The 20,771-nt window shown below is 43.9% G+C and overlaps 1 protein-coding gene across 1 annotated transcript; it reads left to right on the forward strand.

Annotated features, from left to right (window-relative positions):
• Positions 1–801: 801 nt before the first annotated feature.
• Positions 802–12,367, forward strand: MKNK1 (MAP kinase interacting serine/threonine kinase 1; the record flags this gene model as incomplete). Its single annotated transcript, XM_010194284.1, has 8 exons — positions 802–875; positions 4,758–4,862; positions 7,872–7,927; positions 8,489–8,584; positions 9,539–9,733; positions 10,365–10,529; positions 11,163–11,206; positions 12,139–12,367. Coding segments are annotated over 8 exons (964 nt in total), but the record flags the coding sequence as incomplete, so codon positions are not given.
• Between the last annotated feature and the right edge of the window lie 8,404 nt (positions 12,368–20,771).

A 20,771-nucleotide genomic window follows, 5' to 3' on the forward strand; every position in this document is an offset into this window, starting at 1 on the left:
TCTGTGATACTCCTTTAGATATCTCTTAATCTAGGATGTGTACAACAGCTGTTATCTGTACTACAGTGTGCAGCTTATATCAAACATTTTTGACAGATTTTTAGTACAACACTTAACTTGTTTACTGAACTCATGGGCCATAGAGAAGCAGATTATATCTTTGTGCTGTGTGGTTAAGAGCATGTGGTCATCCAGTACATAACTGATGAAAAACTCAGGCTCTCGGGACCACATGCATAATTTGCATTTTGTGTGGATAGGAAAATCCGACTTACACTTTTGACGTTCTCAAGGCTTCATGGGGTGTTTTTGTTGTGCTCCAAAGACTGTACACTGGCTAAACAGGGATTAGTCTAAAAGTGGTAACTAAGGCATTGGATTTAATGTCATGTTGACAGATGCCTGTCTCCTTTGAGCCCTGTGTGTTCTGCCTTGTGATTTCCAGAAAGAGAGAATGCAAATTTAATTATTTTTTGTGTCTTGCCTTCAGCACAAATGCAGTGTTCTAAATGACCGAATCCAGCCAGTTATCTTCCTGTCAGTTCAGCGGTAGCAGAATTCTTTCACAATCCTGTCTGACTTTAGTGTTTGTTCTGTTTCCCCCTGCTTCAGTTTCAGTGTGAGTTGGAAATGTGATTTTAATGCCACAGGCGACCAAAGCAACTTGTTTAATTACAACTTTTATGTTTGGTTACTTCTGGCACTTCCTAATTATCCATGCTGAAACTTTCATTGCTCTGTTTACACTCTGTGCCTGTTTCTTTTATTTCCCCTCTTTTTTTAATTTTATTTTTTTTTAAGGAACATTTTGGAGTTAATAGAATTTTTTGAAGATGACACGAGATACTACCTTGTCTTTGAGAAGCTGCGAGGAGGTACTGTGCAGTAACTGTGCCTTTGTTCATTGAATTGTCTTGCTCATGTTTTTCTCAGTGTTTTAGAGTAAAAAAAAAGAAGAGCTTCTTTTACGTGCTTGAGAATTTTAAGACAAGTAGCAGAGGAAATAATATACAAATCTTGAAGTGTGTTTTTTCTTGAATACTGACGAGCGTGGTCATACATTTGCAATCCCTTTGTGTGGTTAAATGATGGAAATGCCTCAATTAAAGTGGAAGCTTTGGAGTGTAGCTGGTAGGCCGCAGTACCTTCAGACAAGAGGAGACACACAGATGTCAGATACTGTGCATGATCTTAGTACAGCATCTGTGTACTCTGGTAGCATTTTCCCTTGCTTGACATCATCTCCTGAAACTCATGGAGCACTGTTGCAAAAACCATCTTGCTTCTGCCTTGGGTTGCTCTAGTTCTGGGGCTGACGCTTTGTGGCTGTTTGAGGGACAGTCAGGAGGGTGAGTGTGGTCACTGGTCACTAGCATTTACCTGGGGAATGAGAAGGCTACATCACGCACTTAGTGGACTTTTCAGCATTTGTCTGCATTGAGCATCATTACAGTGTCCATTAATTGCATGGCTGTGCAAAACCATGAGTTAAAAGTGTGACCTCCCCTCTTCAAAGTAAAACTAAGTTTCTGAAGGAGTACACTGCTGTCCATGGGACATCACCTGGTTGTCACTGGTCAGAAAGGTTTTCAGTAGTAAACCATTGTCTCCGTTTAAGGGTCAGAGAGAGAGAGAGAGCAGGATTTTTCTCTCTATTGCCCCTACCCCTCCCAGGGGGAGGATTAAGAGAAGGGAATAGAGAGAGAATAATAATAATTAAAAAAATTGCTCCGCACAAGGTTGGAAGTTAAGACTGTAACAAGTTTAATGAAGACAGCAGGGGAAAGGAAAAGGGAATTAATAAGGGACAAAGGATATTTAACTCCATACACAACCCGATCCCAGCAGTCCCCAGTGGCAGTGTCCCAGCAGGGCCTCGTGGCCGCTGTGACCGCTGTGACCGTCACCAGGACCGCGGTGGTGCCGGGAGCGGGTGGTGGTGGATGCTGCCGAGCACGTGGAGCTCGGCCCAGCCGTCCCGAGATGTGACAGGAAACAGCCCAGGAAACCAGGAAAAGCCCCGAAAACCTCGGTTTTTTACAGACTGTGTCCAGAAAGGGGAGGGAACAGAACTGATCTGTGACCCCCAGGGTCCTGCAGACACCACCTGTCCTTCCCTTTCAGGCTGGTAACCCTTAAACCATAACAACCGTATGTGCAAGCAATGTAATTTTTTTCAGTATAGATGCAGAACTTTCTTTGAAATGAGAAGGATGTGCTCCTTTTCTTGAGTAAAAGCTTTTGTTTACCTTCCCTTAAAATTCCTGCATCATTTTATTGCTGTTTTCTCTAACACAGTTTCTCTCAATGCACAAACCTCCCTGACAAATTAGTTGTAGTAGGGCTTGATGGGATGAATCTGCATTTGTCTGTTTTTCCATCTCCACATTCTTGCATTAGTTAAGCCTCCTCTTTGATGGTGAGACTGTGGTTATCAATCTGCCTGCACGGCTGCTGGGAGGGTAATAATGCTACACCTTCCTTCTCTTAGCTGCTGTTTTTGCAGTGGTCAGTTAGGGCTGAGGCTGGTTTTCTCTTTGAAAAATTTCAGTGTTTGAAGTGTATGTGGGTTTGAAGAAATAATGGGAATTGGGGACCAGACCAGCTTCTGATGCACTGTAGATCTTGTTGTAAGTGCTGTGGCTGGCAAGAATGAGAACATTAATTTTCAATGCAAGCCTTAGCTCAGTAACTCCAATCTGAGACCAATATTGCCTACACTGTTGGGACATAGCTTGGGCTTTCTGTTCTCAGTTTTGCCTTCCTGTAGCTGTGGTAACTGAAGGAGCTCTGCTCCCCTTTTAGCTGTGTCCAGTTCACCATGGGATGCAGAAGCTGTTTAATATCCTCACCTGACAGTATTTTATAATGGAACGTGTTAAAATCTAGCTTAATATACTGAACTTGCATGATTTAAGAGTCCTTTGCCTCCCCAGCCTCCCCCTTTTTTCTTCTCTGAAGTGCAGTTTGGGAGGTGCTGTCTGATGCTTTCTCTCTGAATACTGAAGAGGTGGTAATAACTGAGACGAGAATGCCCTGCTGTTCTTCCTGTTTGTGGGATTCCTCTCCGTGGGCTGAATATGAAGTCTGTAGAGTGTGTTTTCACTGATATTGATATAATCCTTATCCAAGAGAGTCTGGAACGTCAGCTCTATCAGAAAGGGTAATCTGGAATAAACCCGCTGTGTGAAATGAGCACTTCAGGTGGCTCGGTGGTGTTTCCTGCAAAGTCTGGCATCTTTTCCACAGCGATGGAAATGTTCAAGAGTTGTTATTACTTTCTAAAGGTGTAAAGAACAACTGTACCAGGAAAACCCTTGAACTCGGTGCCCTTAATAAATTTGTAGCAAACTAGAAAGTGTTGATTTTGGTGAGGGAAGCCTGTATTTGAAATCTGATAATCTGGTCGAAAGTGGGCTTCTTCCACCCCTCTGACACAGCATATCTGTGCATATCTGAAGAGTCTTTTATCGTATCAAAGCATCCCAAAAGAGTCTTTTGTCCATCTTCTTTTTGACGGTCTTTGCCGTTTCCTCTGAATCCTTGCTGTGGAGTTGTAACAGCATTGATGGCCTAAGAACAGGAGTTACTGCAGTAGAGAATGGGAGGTTTCCTTCCACATCTAGAACTGAAGAATAAAAATGAAATCACCCAAGATACAAAATGTTTCCTGCATTGGAAGCTAATAAGAAATGACAGTTACTTCTTGAATTTCTCTGCCTGATCACTTTTATAAATATACCTGTCTGAGAAAGAAAATGGAAGACAGTAGCAAGGCTACGTAGTGGGCTTGGATCTCTGGGGACTGCATTTAATCATTTTTTTAAGACATTTTTAATCTTTTGAGAAGATTGATGGAATTCACTTCAAGAAGATAAGAAATCAGACCTCCCTTTATCCTTTGTTAAAGGGATACCAGTGGAGCTCTGCCTGCAAGCTTCCAGTCGCTCTGTGCATTCGTATTTGAGAGGTCTTCTGTCAGAGTTTGTGTCCTTTGTCTTAAGTCCGTGTGTGAGCCTTGCCTTGATGTCAGTGTGAGCTTTAATTTGTATTTAAAGATAGAATGTCTTTTTTTTGATGGTGTTGAGACAAAAACATCCATACTTGACTTTGAGGGCAGGATTTCAATTGTGACATTACACACAATGAAGAGTATTAGTGTGAGCGTGGTCACCTGTGACCTGGGGTCGGGTGGGTTTAGCTGGTGTTTGAGTGTTACTGATACTATTAGCAAGTCTCTACTGTTCACAATGTGTGGAGAACAGACCAGTCGTGTCCTGGGGTGGTAGAAAGTGATTGCCTCTCATGCTGTGCTTAAACTAGAGGACTGCAGCATTAGAAAATTACCTTCTCGTGTGTTTAAGTGGTGAAGCTGCTTAGTTGTACCTTTTTCTTCTTAGTCATTCTGTTTGGTCCACAGATATTGCCTGCTGTGAAAGGCCATTATGAGATATGGGAAATGAGGTTATGGATTCATGATACTTGGTATTAGCTCATCATTATTTTCTGAGGCTGTTTTTATATAAAAACATGGGTTTGTGATGCTTCGGTTTCTGCCATGTAGACACACTAGGACAGAGTGTTAGTGGTGAAGAACTCTTCTAAATTACTTCTGGTCCCATTCACACTGAGCTCAGTTCTCCCTTTATGACAGCCTGGTAGGAGCTGTTGCGTTTTTATCCTTGTATTGACAAAGCCTTTGCTCAGCCCAGCAGCATTCACACTAAGGTTTTCCCTTTCACCTCTTACTCTTGCAGGTTCAATCCTGGCCCACATACAAAAGCAGAAACACTTCAATGAACGAGAAGCTAGCAAAGTAGTCAGAGATATTGCCTCTGCTCTGGATTTTCTTCATACAAAAGGTAAGAGGAGGGTTGTCTCCATCCTACTGGTTGATACTGTACGCTTAGTTTATGGAGCATATTTTATCTGTAAGTAGTCAGCCTTTGCTTGCACTTCTCTTTATACCAATGCCAGATTACTTATGTTGTTTTCCTCTATAACCTTATTTTCATAATGTGGTAATTTAAGTAATCAGCTGTGTTAAGATGGTGTAGCTTTTTGAAGAAGAACGTTCAAGTCGGTATCCAGGGAGAATTAACATTAGGCTTGAATCTGTTTGCTTGTTCCTGTAACCTAAGCTACCATGTAAAGGTTACTCAAAAGGGAGCTAATATTCTTTGTAGTTTCCTCCTCTTTCAGGTCTACAGAGAGCTTTCCTGTTTTTACCCAGAATTTCTGCTGGTTACAAGACCCCTTTCTTTGTAGTAGTTTTTGGTCTCCAAATTTAGACACCCACTGTTGGGTTGAGAGACCTACAAGTGAATCATACTTCTTGTTTGGAAGTGTCCTCATTTCATTAGGGATTTGCTCAGGTTTGAAAGCGGTTCTGTTTGTATAGAACTCTTTTATGTTAGTGTTTTCCTGATGCTTTTCCTACTTGAGAGTACTTTTGTTTAGTTTCAAAATACCTGTGTGCATTATGGTCACCCCAGCGTGTGTGTTTGTGTTGGATGTGATAGGTGCCTTTAAAATCTTTCCTTTGTCATGGTTATCTGGTCTTGCATAGATTAAGCAGCTTCAGTTAATGTTGTGGTGGCTACATCTGAATAGAATGGCATGTAATTGGAGGCTGTGTGTATTGGTTATTCTATTTTGTGTCTGTTTATTTAGCCATTCTGATTAGCCAGGTAGATCTCAGTGGATCTCGCTGTCTTAAGTTGTATAGCACTGGCCCCAGTTCAATCAGTGTTTAATTGTAGGCTTCACTTGTAAGTCGCAGGACTGCTTACATGCTTGAGTTGGAATCACAGCATTGGTACCTCGACAGGTTGAACCCTTTAAAAAGAAAAGCGTAGCAATGCGTAGGAAATAAAGTAGGGGGTGAACCTGAGGCATGTTGATCTTGTCACGTGTTGTGACTGTTGTGAGGAGTTAATTTGAACATGGGCACAAACTTCATTTTGATTAAGATTTCTGGTAATCTTCACAGCCTGTCTGTGAAATAACTCAACTTTAAACCTGCAGAGAGTGCAGCCTTTGAATGCGTGTTTAAAAGATTTTGACTTTCAGATATGGGGCAAATAAGGAGCAGGAAACTTAAGCTGAACGCGTGGAGAAATATTTGATGTGCTCAGGCTGCAGTAGGTTGCTTAACATCTGAAAGTCTAGGAACACTGTTCAAGGAAGTTTAACATAGACTCAGCTAATATCTTTCTGTAGTTCTCTCTCAGCTTTCAGTTTTAATTCCCCTTTCCCCAGACAGGAGGGGAGTGATTCATTAAAATTGCTTGAGAGGAGCAATCCACTTCCTTGCCGTTTGCTGTGAATCGGTACAGTGGGGACACAGCTTACAGAATTCCTCCAACATCCCCCTTCATTTTATTGTTCTCTTTATGGTTCTTCTGTGTGACATTAAAATAATTAGTAAGTAGCATACAGAACACTAAAGTAAACAGGAAATTAAAGCACAGCTTAATGGGGAAGTGCTATAGCTAGATGGTTGAAAAAAAATTGAATGAGGACAACTAATTCTTTTGCCAGGAGTAGTTTAAAACTCAGCTGGATGATAACACTGCCTTACACCCACTTGGAATATGTGTGCTTTATTGCCAGTAATCCACTGGAGGAGTGTTTGAAGGCAGTTGTTTTCTTTCCTCGGCGCTGTGTGCGACTGCAAAATAAAAGGTGATATAATGAGGTGTTGGAATTCAAACTGCAACACCAAAAAGTGCTGTTGTGTGTCACAGTGCGAGCGAAGCCAGCTGTGGGCAGTTCTGTCAGCCTTGCTGTAAATGTCAGCACAGGCCATCTTTGTTGTTTTTCCCATCTTCCATGCACCAGCAATGTGAACTGCCTCATGAAACCTGTGATTCCTTTGGATCAGTGCTGTGCTGTTAATGTTATATTTTCAGCCATGTCTTGTTGAGTGTGCTGAAGAAAAGACATTAAAAACTCCCTTACCTAGAATTTGGTGGGGTGCTTTTTTTCCTCATACTCTGAAGTAGTGTCGAGTATAATTTTTTTTAAGCAAAGCTAAAGTTCAATTAAATTACAGCCAAGCTGCTTGTTTTATTTGATTTTTTGTTGTTGTTGTTCCCATTTTTTGCCTTCCCATTAAGTTTGAGTGGTTGAAATGGAGAACTTCCAGAAATGGTGTGTTTAGGCATGTGAAGAACTGCTTTGACAACCTCTGATGTGAATTCAACAGGTAGAAACCTTTGTTTCCCTGTTGGTTTTGTCTGTTCTGATAGCAGCTGAATGAATGTAGAAGCCCTTTGGTTGTTCTCCTTTATCCTTTTCCTCTGCAACTCCAACCAAGCCCTTTGATTTGTATTTTACTTCAGGAATGAGTACAAACCTCACTGTTTAAAGGGATGATGTTTTCACCTGGGAACTCAGGAGGTTTTCCTGGGGATAGTGTCTCAGGTATTGTCTGTGCTGGTAGGAGTTCAGCAAACCACCAGTTGATTCCTCTGGAGAGAAGGACCTTACTGCAGAAGGCACAAAAATCTTTTGACTAAACTGTGTGCAACAAGTAAACTTTCCTACAGGTCATTCATCTTAATAAGCCCATTTTAATTAACACAATTAATTTGGGCCAAGCCAAAGAGTTCCAGTGTTAGCAGGTTCTTTTATGCCTGACTGACCCTTATGTACATTTAAGGATGATAAAGGCTTAACAGGATGCAACAATGACTTTTAACAAACACACTTTGAAATTCAATTATTTGCAGTATTGTTAAGGGGGGAGAGGTTGTGTGGCAGACTCAGGCCTAGAATATTTCCCAGGCCACCTTCTAATGAAGAAAGATAATGATGAATAAATCAGGAGAGTATCTTCTGTAATGAATGTTTGTACTCTTGTTTAGGTATTGCTCACAGGGACCTGAAGCCTGAAAACATCCTGTGTGAATCTCCGGAAAAGGTGCCTCTCTGGTCTCTTTAACTTTCTGAAGTGTCATTTTTAACTTCATTTCCTAAGACAGCCCTCACGTTCTGTCTTACTGAAAATGTTTGAACCTGTTAGTGATCCTCAACTGAATTTGATAGAACTGAAGCCAAAAAGAGACAAAATGATTCTGTGAGCTGTAGAAATGTGAGCATCTGACTAAGAGATTAAAAAACAACTCTTCTTAGGGTATGGCAACTACAGCTGAGCATCTCGTCTGTTCAGAGGCACTACCCAGATGGACAAACAACACTTAGAGCTGATCATGTATAGGTCCCAAACCGCCCCAAAGTGTACTGGCACTTGCCTGGACAAATAAAGAATTAATTTAATAAGGCCAGATGCTGGGGATGTGGGAGCAACTGGGGCAGAGGCAGCAAATGCAAGAAGTAGCCTATATCTGCAAGAGACTGGGTTTCACCAGTCCTTGTGCTGGAACAACTTGGGGTTTGTCCTGAGGTTTTCTGCGTGGCACTGTACTCATATTGCCTCTGTCCCGGCCTTCTGGACTGCTTACCGTTTTGTCCTTGGTTTTAGATATCACCAGTAAAAATATGTGACTTTGATCTTGGTAGTGGGGTGAAGCTGAACAGCGCGTGTACTCCGATAACCACTCCTGAGTTGACAACACCGGTAAGAGACCTACTGCGGCTTCGTGCTTTGTCTCTTCTACTGTAAAACATTTTTCCTTATCTGCAGAGAGCTTCCGGAGGGCTTACTGCAACTACAGCCAGTGGTGGATAGTTCATTTAAAGCGGGTGTCTGGATGGTAAATACTGTCTTGGTTTCCCAGTCATAGAACAAATATAGAAAAGCACGGGATCCCATTGTGTTAATTCCTGTTGGCCAGAAGGTAGGGCATTGATCCTGTTTGTCTCTGAGCTCATCACATGAGGAAGCTTTTTGTAGAAGTTTTTTTGTGTGCTCATGGACTGAGTTTTAACCTTTTGTGTTCATTTCCTCATGTTTGGGTTCTGTAGCTCCGACCCATGAGCTAAGAACGATGCAAGCTCTGTAATCAGTCTGTGGCTTTATGACACGCGTTAGTTTGAAAAACTGCAGTGTTACGCTTTTGGCATTTTTGTGACAGAAAGATCTGACCGTTTTGCGGCAGACTGTTACAGGTATCACCCCCAGTGTTACACTTGTTTACTTTCTGAAAAGCCTGACAATTGATAAGATTTAAAAACCTGAAATATGTAAATTAATATTTTGAACCTGTGTAAAGGATCATAGTTTCACATGGAACATCTTACGATTCTGCTAAAGAACAGTAGGAACTCTTTTGCTTTCTATTAGGTCTCTATAGTCCTTACACCTGAAATGTGTTAAATTTTTCCCTGTGCATCGTACTCACAAAACATTTCAAAGCTCTTGACGATTCCATTGAACATTTGAGGGGTGCAGCAGTTGTGATTTGGCTTAACAAAAGGAGACCTGCAGTGAAAGCCAGCAGTAAACTTCAGTAGTTCCTCATGCCAATCCAGCATTTAGACCAAGCCACCTTCTGGAAAGAGAGGAGAATGAGAATCCTGAGTCTTGTTTTGATTTGACCCTGGTTTTGAAAACTTGAATTTGGTTTCCTAGTGTGGATCTGCAGAGTACATGGCACCCGAAGTGGTTGAAGTCTTCACGGAGGAGGCCACGTTTTATGACAAGCGGTGTGATCTTTGGAGCCTGGGAGTGATTCTGTACATCATGCTCAGTGGGTACCCCCCTTTTGTGGGCAACTGTGGCACCGACTGTGGCTGGGACAGAGGAGAAGTCTGCAGAGTTTGCCAGGTGAATGTGCACGGCCTGGGGATGTGTGGGAGGGCGTAGTTTGCCCTGTGAACCCAGACTTGTCATAATGCCAGCAGTGAATGGCTGTGTCTGTAATCCAAGCAGCTGTCTGCGAGGATAAGCTGTCACTGAGAAGTGAGGGTGGTAATACAGAAGTTGTGTGATGATATCTCTGAAGTAAACTGGCAACTGCCTCTTTCTTTTCCTGATGTGAGGTCTCGGAGCTGCTGCTCATCCTCTCCCCCACCCTGCAGTTCTCCTGTATTCTGTAATTCCTGATCTGGTTTTCGGTAGTCGCCACAATTCCTCAGATAAAAGTGGAGCCCCAGGAGAGTCTCCATGCATTCTTTCTAAAAACTAACACTGGCTGCACTGTGATGTGGAGGGTAGTGGTGGGCAGGTGTTTCCAGCAGACAGTGTATCATGGCCATCTTAGGATGCACTGAATCACTCCATGGAGCTGCCTGTCGCTCTCCATTGACTCTGTAAGGAGTCGGGACGGTTTCAGTTGTCACCACCACTTGTCACCACCACATTAGATGGATAAAATTGATTGAGAAGAATCCCACCTGGGAAGTATTCTTGTTGCAGTCTAGTTGCTATTTAAATTAAAGAAATTTTTCTTTACTAGAACAAGCTTTTTGAGAGCATTCAAGAAGGCAAGTACGAATTTCCTGACAAGGACTGGTCGCACATATCCTCTGAAGCCAAAGATCTCATCTCAAAGTTACTGGTTCGTGACGCCAAAGAACGACTTAGTGCCGCTCAAGTTTTGCAACATTCATGGGTTCAAGGAGTACGTATCCCCTTGGTGTATTTGTGAGGGTTATTCTTCTTCCAGAGTGACAAACAAGCTGCTCCTTGTCTCTGAGCTTTCAATAGTCACTGGGTGTTTTAGTGCTCTTATCTTGATTAGTTAAATGATCTGCAGTGGCTTTATTCTTTCAGGAGCTCTGTGTGGTAAATATTTGGATCAATCTGTCAAACTTTAAGTGGTTATTTTAATTGTTGCTTTATGCATTTTAAATAGCTTTCTGGTTTGTACCAAGCACTGCAGTACATGAATTATTATGTTATTCACTAATGCAGTAATGCAGAATGCTGGTAGATAGGATTTGAAAGGAACTGCATTGTCCTGTTTTGCTTTAGTCCCCAGTTCAGGAAAGAAAGGATAGACCCTCTGGAGAGCTTCCAAAGCTTTAGTCTTGTACCTGCAAACTGTGGTATCTTCTTGTGTGCGGAGATAGATTATGAAATGTGATTTATAAACCGATAGTGTTTTATAAACCCACAGTGAATTAGTTCGTGTGCAGTATCCAATAGTTGTGAAGATGTAGGGGGGGTTCCCTGGTTTTTATCACTCTGTCTTGGGAAAGCTTGGTTCCCAGCTGCTGATACATAACTAACTTTTCTTAACTGCTTCTTCCAGCAGGCTCCTGAAAGGGGATTACCCACCCCTCAAGTTCTTCAAAGGTATTTTTTTTTAATGTCTATAAACTTGGCCAAGAATCATTACTGAAAGAATGGGGAGAGATAGGAGGGGACAGATCAGAGGTCAAGATCCCTGGTTGACAGTGAAACTTCATAAATGTGCAGCACTAATTTTTTTAAGAAACATCAGAAACATTAAAGCTCTGATTTTTCTTCATCATCTAATCTTGCTTGTTCATGGGAAAGGTTATTACAGGCATTGTGCTTATAAAGCATTGTGGTGCAGTGCTAACCTTAGACAGGAAATAATGATGGTTTTGGCAGTTTGCTGCTGAAGAGGGGTAAAAAAAGCATAAAGGTGTGTGTTGTCCAAAGAGACTAGATTCTGATGGGTGAATTAACTTCATACACACACTCAGGTCTGACTTCCATTGTAGTTGGTGGTAATCCCAGTATCAATTTAACTGTGAGCAGGGCAGGCCTCATTTAAAGGGATTTGATGGCACATTCTGTATATCAGGGAGTCCGAGTCACACATCTGTTTGTTTCCATGCCTGCCACTGGCAATTCCAGGTGGTTCTTCCCATCAGAAGTGCATTTCCCTAAGCCAGATGTGCAATTGCAGTGGGATTGCAGTTCTCTGAAGAAAGACAGCAGTATTACCCCATAATCTTTAACATGTAAAAATTAAGCATGGCATCTCAAATGGCTTCCTGGGTTTGCATCGGAAGTCCTTGGCAGAACGAGGACTAGAAGTGTGCCTGTTTCCAAAATCCCAGAGTGTTTTTGTTACGTATTGCTGGTCCTTGCCAAGAGGAGAGATGCAAATATTAACTGGTCATTTTGCCTGCTGTGTTGATGCTTTGATAGGAGAAATGAAACTGCCTGGAAATAGATACTCTGCTGTGAGGGGGTACCCAGGTGAAGTGACTTTCTGTGCGTGTTGTAACTGCTTTCTCCTTTTCTCTTGAGAGGAACAGCAGCACAAAGGACCTGACGCTTTTTGCTGCTGAGGCTATAGCCCTTAACCGCCAGTTGTCTCAGCATGAGAATGGGCTCAGCGCAGAGCAGGAGAGCGTTGCCCACGCTGTGTGCTCCATGAAGCTTTCTCCTCCGTCCAAGTCTCGCCTCGCCAAGCGCAGAGCCATGACGCACGCCACCAAAACCAGTGACTTTCAGCCAGTACCCCACAAAGCCTTTTAAACTTCTTTCCTGCTATGGATTGGCAAGATCAGCCTGTGTTATTTGGGTTTTCAGTGCTGATAAAAGCTGCTCTGCTTCTGACTCCTTGATTAGAAGCTTGCTCTTGTAATGTGACTTGTAACTTTAAGGGGACAGCTTTTTATGGAGATGTTTTTTGCCTGTCAGAGTCGGTGCATTAAGATAATTTAACTGATCTTTTTAAACTGGAGAAGATGGGTTTGCTGCTGTATTATCTGAGTTGATAAATCACTAAGCTTTCCTTATTTTCCTCTTAGAAGAGCATGCTCTAAAATGCAAACTTGAAAACATCAGAAAAAAACCCCCCACTTCCTTGCTTTGCCTGGCAGAGCATTACATCTCTCCTTGCCTATGGCTGCTCTCCTCGATGGCACATCTTGCAAGGTGCTACTGCTTGTGTCAGCAGCAGGGCCTGTTTTCAGCCTTCTCCCTGTAGACTCAGGAAATGAAGAAGATGTCTGGATGGATCTCTGTCTCCATTACCTTCACTGAGCTTAAACTGTATGAGGATGATACTGTAAAGGTGTGGGGGTCACTTAGGCTTGTAGGGATGAAGAGAACTGAGTTTTTTTTTTTATCCTGTTTGATAGTTTGTGTGTTAGAGTGGGATGAAAGCTGTGTTACTTCTTCATCTAACATCTTTTTGTTCTTAACTAAAATGTACTCCATGTCTTTTGTGTGTGTGTCCAGTATGTCCTCTTCTCTGGCAGTTACGTTCTTAAGTCTGATAACCACGTTGTAACAGACTCTTTATGTAATGGTTTATATTTAGTATCTGTTTCTTTCCCCTATATTAGTACTATCCTCAGTTATGCCTTCCTTTCTGTAAACTCATTGTTGTCCAAATCCTTTTGTATGTGTTACCTGGAGTTCTTAATGTGAATGGACAGGCTTCAGTGAGTTGTGGGGTGAGAGTAATTTGAGATTATGGGAGGTACAGCTGTACAGTAAAAATGGTGCTGTGGCTGTTGTGTTCTGCCTCCTGCAGGGATCTCGGGCTGGATGTCTAGATTTTAGCTTCTAGTTTTAGTACTGTAGTGCACCAGGGGTCAGGAGTAATTTGGAAAGGTACTGGCTGAAAAGCTGAAGATTTTGTGTGACCAAGGTGAGGTGTCCATGGAGAAGGACATGGATGTTGAGCACTTTCTGAAACATAAGCTGTGAAAATTGAGCCGCTGAGATGCCTGACATGATGCACCTTAAACGTGCCAGCCATTTCTAAAAACCTTTGCCAGGACATTGTGTGCAGGGTGGAGAAGGGGAGGAGGAGGCCCCCAAATGCCGGCACAAAACCTTCCCAAGCAGAATGGGAAGGGATGAAGTAGCAGATCCAACAGGCACTTGGAAATGTAAAGATCAAAGCTGAATGTCTTTGCATGGCCTATCCAGAGTGGTTTTACATTATCTTTTAGCAGTGTGCATACAGCTATTTTTATACAACATGCAGTATTTTGTGACTAATATTAAAGTTGTTATTTAAAAGGTTTTATACATTGTGCCAGTGGACGGATTATGAAATGTATTTTGCTTTGTTTTTATTAAAATGCTTTAAGTTATGGATTTAACACACTTAGCAGTTTTGGGTGGTTTTTCCTCTTGATTTTTGGTGACTTAAAAATACAGAATTACATCCTTACTTCTCTGTGTGACATTGGATGTAAGACAATTTAAGCCTCTGAAGACTAAGCATGCCTCCCTCTTCTGTTACTTTATCAGTCTCTGGAGGCTCCTGTGATCTCAGCTTTCTTGAGGTAAAATGATGATATGACTGCAGAGAGATGGCTGGAAGGGGATCCTGTGATCCTTTTGACCTTTGGAAGAGATGAGGTAACTGAGGGCCAGTGAGTTCAGGATCTCACCTGCACTGTTACATCCCATCCTCCCTTTGATTTGTGCATGAAGCAAAGATCCTGAAGCTTGGCCAGGAGTGGTGATGTGATGCAAAATGCTCTTTTTGGATGGAGCCCTGAAGCCTTTCAGACTCCAGAAATCCAAGCAGCAGCATTAGCATGGAGGTGTGAACAGGGGACATTAATGAGGCTGCTTTCCCAGGCATGATGGTGTCTGGTAGATCTAGTCAAGCGTTGGTAAGTAGTCCTCAGCAGACCCTGCTCTGCACCTGCTGCCTTTCTCTGGTGGTAGAGGTAGCCCCAGGGTGCGAGTTAGTGGAGAAAGGACCAAAACTGCTGTTCCTGGGTGAACTGTTGGTCAGGACAGTCAGTCCTTTCCCTTCTCTCTCCAAAACACCCATCATGGAAAGTGGATCCAATGTGTGTGTCCCCTGCACAGCGAGGAAGAAGCTGACTTGCTGACCAGATTTGCTTTCCCTTGAGAGAGAGCTTTGGAGGAGAGTGAGATGTCCAAAGATAACCTCAGTCTGGGGATATCCATGCCATTACCTTTGGCTAGTGGAATCGCTGTCTAGGTGAGCAAGTACCCCTCTGGGCTTGAAGCCTTCTCCTGCATGACAGCACTTCAGCTGCTGGATGTGTGGGGTGCAAAGGATTTTAAGCACTGCTGTGTGAAACATCAGCAGTGCCCAGCAGGACTTGCACTAAATGGTCAGACCGTGCCTGATGGTTACAGCAAACCCTTGAGCTGGTGGCTCAGGGCCCCATCTGCCTCTTGTGGTGCTCTCTGCTGACTTTCGGATGCTGCCACAGTTACCTCCACGCATGACCTGTATGACAGCATCCTGGCTCCCCACCGGTATGTACATACTCGCAAACTCATCTGTTCAGTACTTGGAGCTGATGTCAGGCTTTTCACTGAAGAGCTAAAATCAGGGCATGCTTTTCCTTCTGCGAGGCAGTCACCACTGGCAGAGAGGAAGGCGAGCAGCAGTACATGCCAGAGCTGTGTAATGCTGGAAACTGAGAGAGCCTCCCCAAACAGGGAGGAGGCGTTGATTTAAGGCAGTTGTTCTGCTCTCAGGTATAGTCTGGTTTTGAGTGCCTCTTGCAGAGTAATTTTTTAGTTTCTCTGGAGGTCTGTGGCTAAGAGTTTGTAATGGAGTTTGGGTGAGGAAGAGGTGGGATGCAGCACTCCCCAGCACCCTGTGCCTGGCATAATCTGATCAGTCCGACTGTGATAAACACAGTGGATTTTAGCTCCTTTTCCAGTGAAGCCTGAACAGAGCAGGGATCCCAAATCAGGTGGCAGGCCCTTTATTTGTACTCACTTTTCTTTTAAAGGAAATCTGCCATATTCACATCAAGTGCTTTTGTCTGGACTGTGCTTTAAAACCAGCTGCTTCTCCTTCCCTCTTCCTCCTGGGCAAGAGAGGTAGCAGAGAGCACAGGAGACTGCAGCAGTGGAACAGGAGCGATGTTTCAGTGATACAGGTCTTAGATCTTTGCCTCAAAATGAGAAGTCTGATTCAGCTGATGGTCCAACGGTCTCACATTTCAGGTGTGTATTTCCCTCTGATCTTTATCTTTTAATGTGAGTTGAGCTTGCTTTAGGTGTTTCATCCCCAGAAGACCTAACTTGGTAGGCTTTCATGATGCTTTTTTCATGTCAGTGGGGAAGAGGCACTTGCTTCTGCGTGAGAAGTGACTAAATCCAGAGACTCCGTGTTCTGTCCTTTTGAAGCAGTGCTGGGTTTACTCTTGTTGCCCGAATATCTCTTGTTTGGGCAGCATCACTGAATCCCATCACCTCCCCTTTGGAAAGGGCTGAATCTCTGTGCCACACTTTCTTGGTTACTGGTGGTAAAATACAACATGCAGCTTATGTGGGGTCCCTGGCTTCTGAAACAGTGAAAGGGGCTGCAAAACATGTCCTTTTGGTGGGGAGGTGGGGTGGTGGGTAAGGCAAAAGGAAGTTTCAAGAATTCAGAATTATGTTCTCACCAGCAAGGAGAGCAGCAGAGCAGCTAAGCTGATCTTTAATGTTGTCTAAGGCTGCCCCCCCAGAAAGTTCTCTTTTCTGCTTTTCCTGAGAGGTGAGCGAGCAAACCAAGGGAGAGGCATCAGCACGATTAAGGGGGAGTAATTTCAAACAAACAGTGACCAAACAACACTGGTCTCAAAGTTGCCCCTTCTGTCCGCTCCGAGCTGCTGGCACAGGATGCTTTGCAGGATTTTGCTGATTTCTGAGCAATATTTCACAAAGTGCATTCAACCTCGTCCTTACCGGTGTGGTTTCTGCATTGTTGGTTGCATAAAAGGAAGCTGCTGTTTCTCATTGTGTGGTGTTTTCTTCTGCTCTCTTCCTTCCCCATGTCATTATTGAATCCTTTATTAGGGATGAAAAGGTGCCGTTATTTTTCTTGAGGGCTGTGGCTGGGCTGGCTTTCAAGGTAGAGAGCAGCTTGGTTAATTTTAAAAACTAATAATTTTCTTTGGGCCACTCCAGTGGCAGCAACAGGCTTCAAATTTGGCTTCCATGGAAACACACTGCCATGGTAACTGAAAGGCCTGACAATCCTGAAGAAATATTTCCTTGTACCCTTCCTTCCCTCCTTCGCTGTTTCCCCTGCGATGTGTGTTTGGCTACCCCTGCCAGATGCAATCAGTGCATTTAAAATGCTCCAAACACAGAAATGCACTTCTCTGGGATCAAAACACAAAAAGCTGTAGAAGTGATGGCAGCGTTTCACTGGTATTGTTTGCAAAAAAGCAGTTTTGAGTCTGGAGGGAGATGGCACTGAGCCACAAATGCTCTTCCAATGGGGACAAAAATAAATCTCAAATAAATGCTTCGTCCTTTAGCTTATTTTGTGGGCACTGGCTGTCATGGGCTGGTTCAGGGAATCAGACCCTGCACCTAGTCCAGCATCTGTAATACCAAAGATGGTGAGTGCTGACTCATCCAGTGGCTGTGAGATGGAGCCGGTGTTTTACTGGGTCCCTTCCAGCTGCTTAATTTGACACTAGATTTTCTGTTGCTCCCTATCACAGCTGCTTTCAGACCAAGACTGGTTAGCAAATTTTGGCAGGGTGACAGGCAGCCCCAGTTCAGCAACTTTGTTCTGATTCAGCCTGGAGTGAGAGGGAAGGAGGAATGGGGTCTACTGAAACGTTTTGCCAAGCAAGGAACAGAGCAAGGACAGGGACACTGCACGGCAGAGGAGTTTGGAGTCTGATGCTTTCTGTTTGATGCAGGACAAAGCTCATGACCTGGCCTGGCACCACATCTGATCAAAATCCTATGGCCAGTTATTAGGCGTTGCTATGTATGCATATGGGTGTGAAGCTTACCCCTCCCACCGTTCTCTTGCCCTAAGTCATCGCCCTCTGGACTTAAGAGGCTTTTTCTGGTCAGACCAACAATCCGATTGCTTCTGGTGCTGGTGGATGAAGCAGGCTGGCTTTTGCTTTTCTTCTCTAGCAGAAGGAAGCTGAGTGACAGTGAGAGGCTGCGTTGAGTGGAGATAACAAGTGATGCTGGAGAGGGATGGGCAGAAGTGGCTGCATTCGGCACTGTTGGGATTATCAGGGAGTGGATTCCTTTTTGTACGTCTCAAATAGGTGTTGTGTTTTGTTTCTCCGTGACATTATGCGATTTTTCAGAGGAAAATGCATATCCCTGCCATGGAAAACTTGTAGAGCAGATGCCTTCCACGCTCATCTGAAGCAGTGAGCTCTGGCACAAAGCTTCTGACTGACTTCAGCAAGTGTTGGTTTCCTCTTATATCGAGCAGTGTTATCTCCTTGCTGCTCTACAGAGTAATCCTAACTTAGTTTGGGTACTTTCAGGCTGTGTTTACAGCAGACTGCCGATACTCTCCAAGCACAGTGGGGGGTGCCATCCAGAATGTGCTCTTTGCTGTGTTTTGTGAAAGGATTGTGTCACCCCTGGCTAGGGAAGTTCCACTTTACCCTCCTGACGAGAAGAGACTCTACTGTAACCATTACTGTAAATGTAACCATTTATTTGAACATGTGCAGATCCAGTGCATCTCTATTGCAGGTTCTATGGATACAACGGAGAATGCGCTATTGCCGTTTTAAAAGCAAGGCTACACTATTACAACCACAAGAGATTCACAAAATGCACTGTTGTAACTACAGCAGTCACAAAATGCACTATGACAGCCCACAGGCAATTCACGACAGGCTGCAGACCACTCACAAAACTGTTACTGCCCATAAGCAATTCACAACAACTCCCAGGCTACTCACAACATTCACTATTACAATCCCCAGGCGATTCATGGCACACACTGTCAACAGCTCACAAACAACTCAGAACACTACACGTGTGTCAGTCAATCACCTGCAACTACAAACTTAAAGCCTGCCAAATATTCACTTACGCCTCTAGGTAAGGGCTCCCACGTAAGTTACCTTGGTCAGCATCCCGACCAAGGGGGAAGGTTCTCATCACTCCATGGCTGGAGAAGTAACTCCCAATTTCTAGCCTGATTCTTGGGGTTTTTATCCCCTGGTGTACAGGACAGCAGGCAGGGGCATGTCTGAGTAGATTGGACCACCTGGGGTGTCTGTCTCCAGCAGTACTTCCACTTATCTTTAGTTATTTGCATATCCCTGTATTGTTTGGTCCCTTGGAGCCATACAGACATACTCCAGTTTGCTTTCTTTTACTTTCCGGCTATTTAATAGTGGTTTGATTGGGACTCAGGGCATATTATCTGTTGGGTGGTTTCAAGGCTCAACTCAGGTTTCCGTTCTTTGTGTGATGCAGCACTGCTCTGTTTTAGTCCTGGGCTTACTGGACAACTCAGGACTGAGCTATCTGTGCAGCTCCCCATGTGTTGTCCCTGCAGACATAGGGCCTCAAGGCAATCCAAGGCTGAGTCACTCTTGCAACCCCCGTGAGTCACCTGGTGCTCTGGACATTACCGAAACCTGGTTGAACTACAAGCCAGACAATCCTTACACCTCCACATGTCCTTCCAGCAGCAGCTGGATGCAGATTTCCTCATGTCCTGTCTTAAGCTGTCTTACAGTGCTGTCATGCCCTGCAAAACCATTTTTGTGGTGTTTCATGAGAGCAGAGCTGAAAGTGCAGCGCTTCACTGCAGTGCAAGAAGGGGCATCTGGAAAACTTCCCTCTGTTCTGAGCAATTTACTGCCAAGTTTTCCTTGAAACCCAACCAGGCTCCATCTCCTGCGGGAAATACTATGAGGAAATACGCCTCCAAGGTTTGGCCATCCCACTTCTTTTCATTTTAGGTCTAAATTTCTTGGGCAGCTTTGCAAGCCTTCATCTCCCTGTTCACGCCAAACGTGCTGCTGGAGGATCCAGTTTCCCTGTGTGGTTGCATCGCAGAAAGCCAGCGGTGAAATCTGTGCTGGTGGCTCGAACACAGCCTTGGGTCTTGGGCTGGAAACGCAGAACAGTGTCTGATCCCACACAGCAATCCTTGCTGCGAGCAGAAAGCGGCCCACGTTCCCTCTTCCTCATCCTAGAAACTCAGGCACTATGTCTGTCTGCATCTGAATTTCAGGGCTTGCAATTGGTATGGCATTGTAAAATTAATTATTCATTAGTCTGACAGCCTGCAACTTTGGGGAAAATTTAATGGCATAATAAAGGAACCCATCAGAGTGGGGGGAAAAGGGAGGAAAAGCATATGAAGTTGTTTGCAAGCATCCCACATCCAGAATGGGGAGAGATGTCACTGAAAAATTACTTTCCCCACCCCCCCCCTTCATCTCCGCCCTCCTGTTTTTAATCACTGCCATTTTCCTCTTGCTATCGTCAGGTTTAATTTCTTGGTGTTTCCCTCCTCTCCTGCGCTATTTGTCTTTCTCTTCTCCTGCCTCTTGTGGAACTGAGTGTTTGGGGCGGAAGGAAGCAGCTCTGCCCAGTGCTTTGTCTTTTAACCAGCTCCACTTCTGTCTTGCTCTGTCCTAGACACCTGTGAGCCCTTCAGAACTGGAAACCTCTCTGGCATATAAATAAGGTCTGCTGCAGCCACAGGCTGCAATAATGAATCTGTAAGGGAAGTGATCGGATTAACTGAGCAGCAGTGGGAGTGTTCAATTACACCCGCTTCTGATTAATTACCCTTTGTCGGACCATGTCAGCACAATTGCTAATGCCAAAAGCATTGCCTGCAGTCTGTGGAGCAGAAAGGCCTTTGCTTTCAGCCATGGCAAAGCCAAACGTGCCTCAAGACTAAGAGTTTCTCCCCTGCCTCCGTGATTTTGTGGAAAAAATTGCCAAAGTCTCAACCAAATATTTGAAGTCATTTCGACCAATTTGCTTTTGATTCTAAAGAACTGAGGTGATGGGGGGAGGGAGTTTTAGGAAACTCGATGGCAATGTGGACTGGTTCTTTCTATGGATATTTCAGCTGTCCTCATTGCAAACATACACCTAACACTGTCACCTGAACTTGATCCTATTAGTATTTGGGTTTTGTGGTTTCCCTCCACATGTGTTATCCCAAAGGGTGATGAATCCAGAGAGT

Source organism: Mesitornis unicolor, unplaced genomic scaffold (genome assembly GCF_000695765.1).
Source record: "Mesitornis unicolor isolate BGI_N332 unplaced genomic scaffold, ASM69576v1 scaffold3271, whole genome shotgun sequence".
Lineage (NCBI taxonomy): Eukaryota > Metazoa > Chordata > Aves > Mesitornithiformes > Mesitornithidae > Mesitornis > Mesitornis unicolor.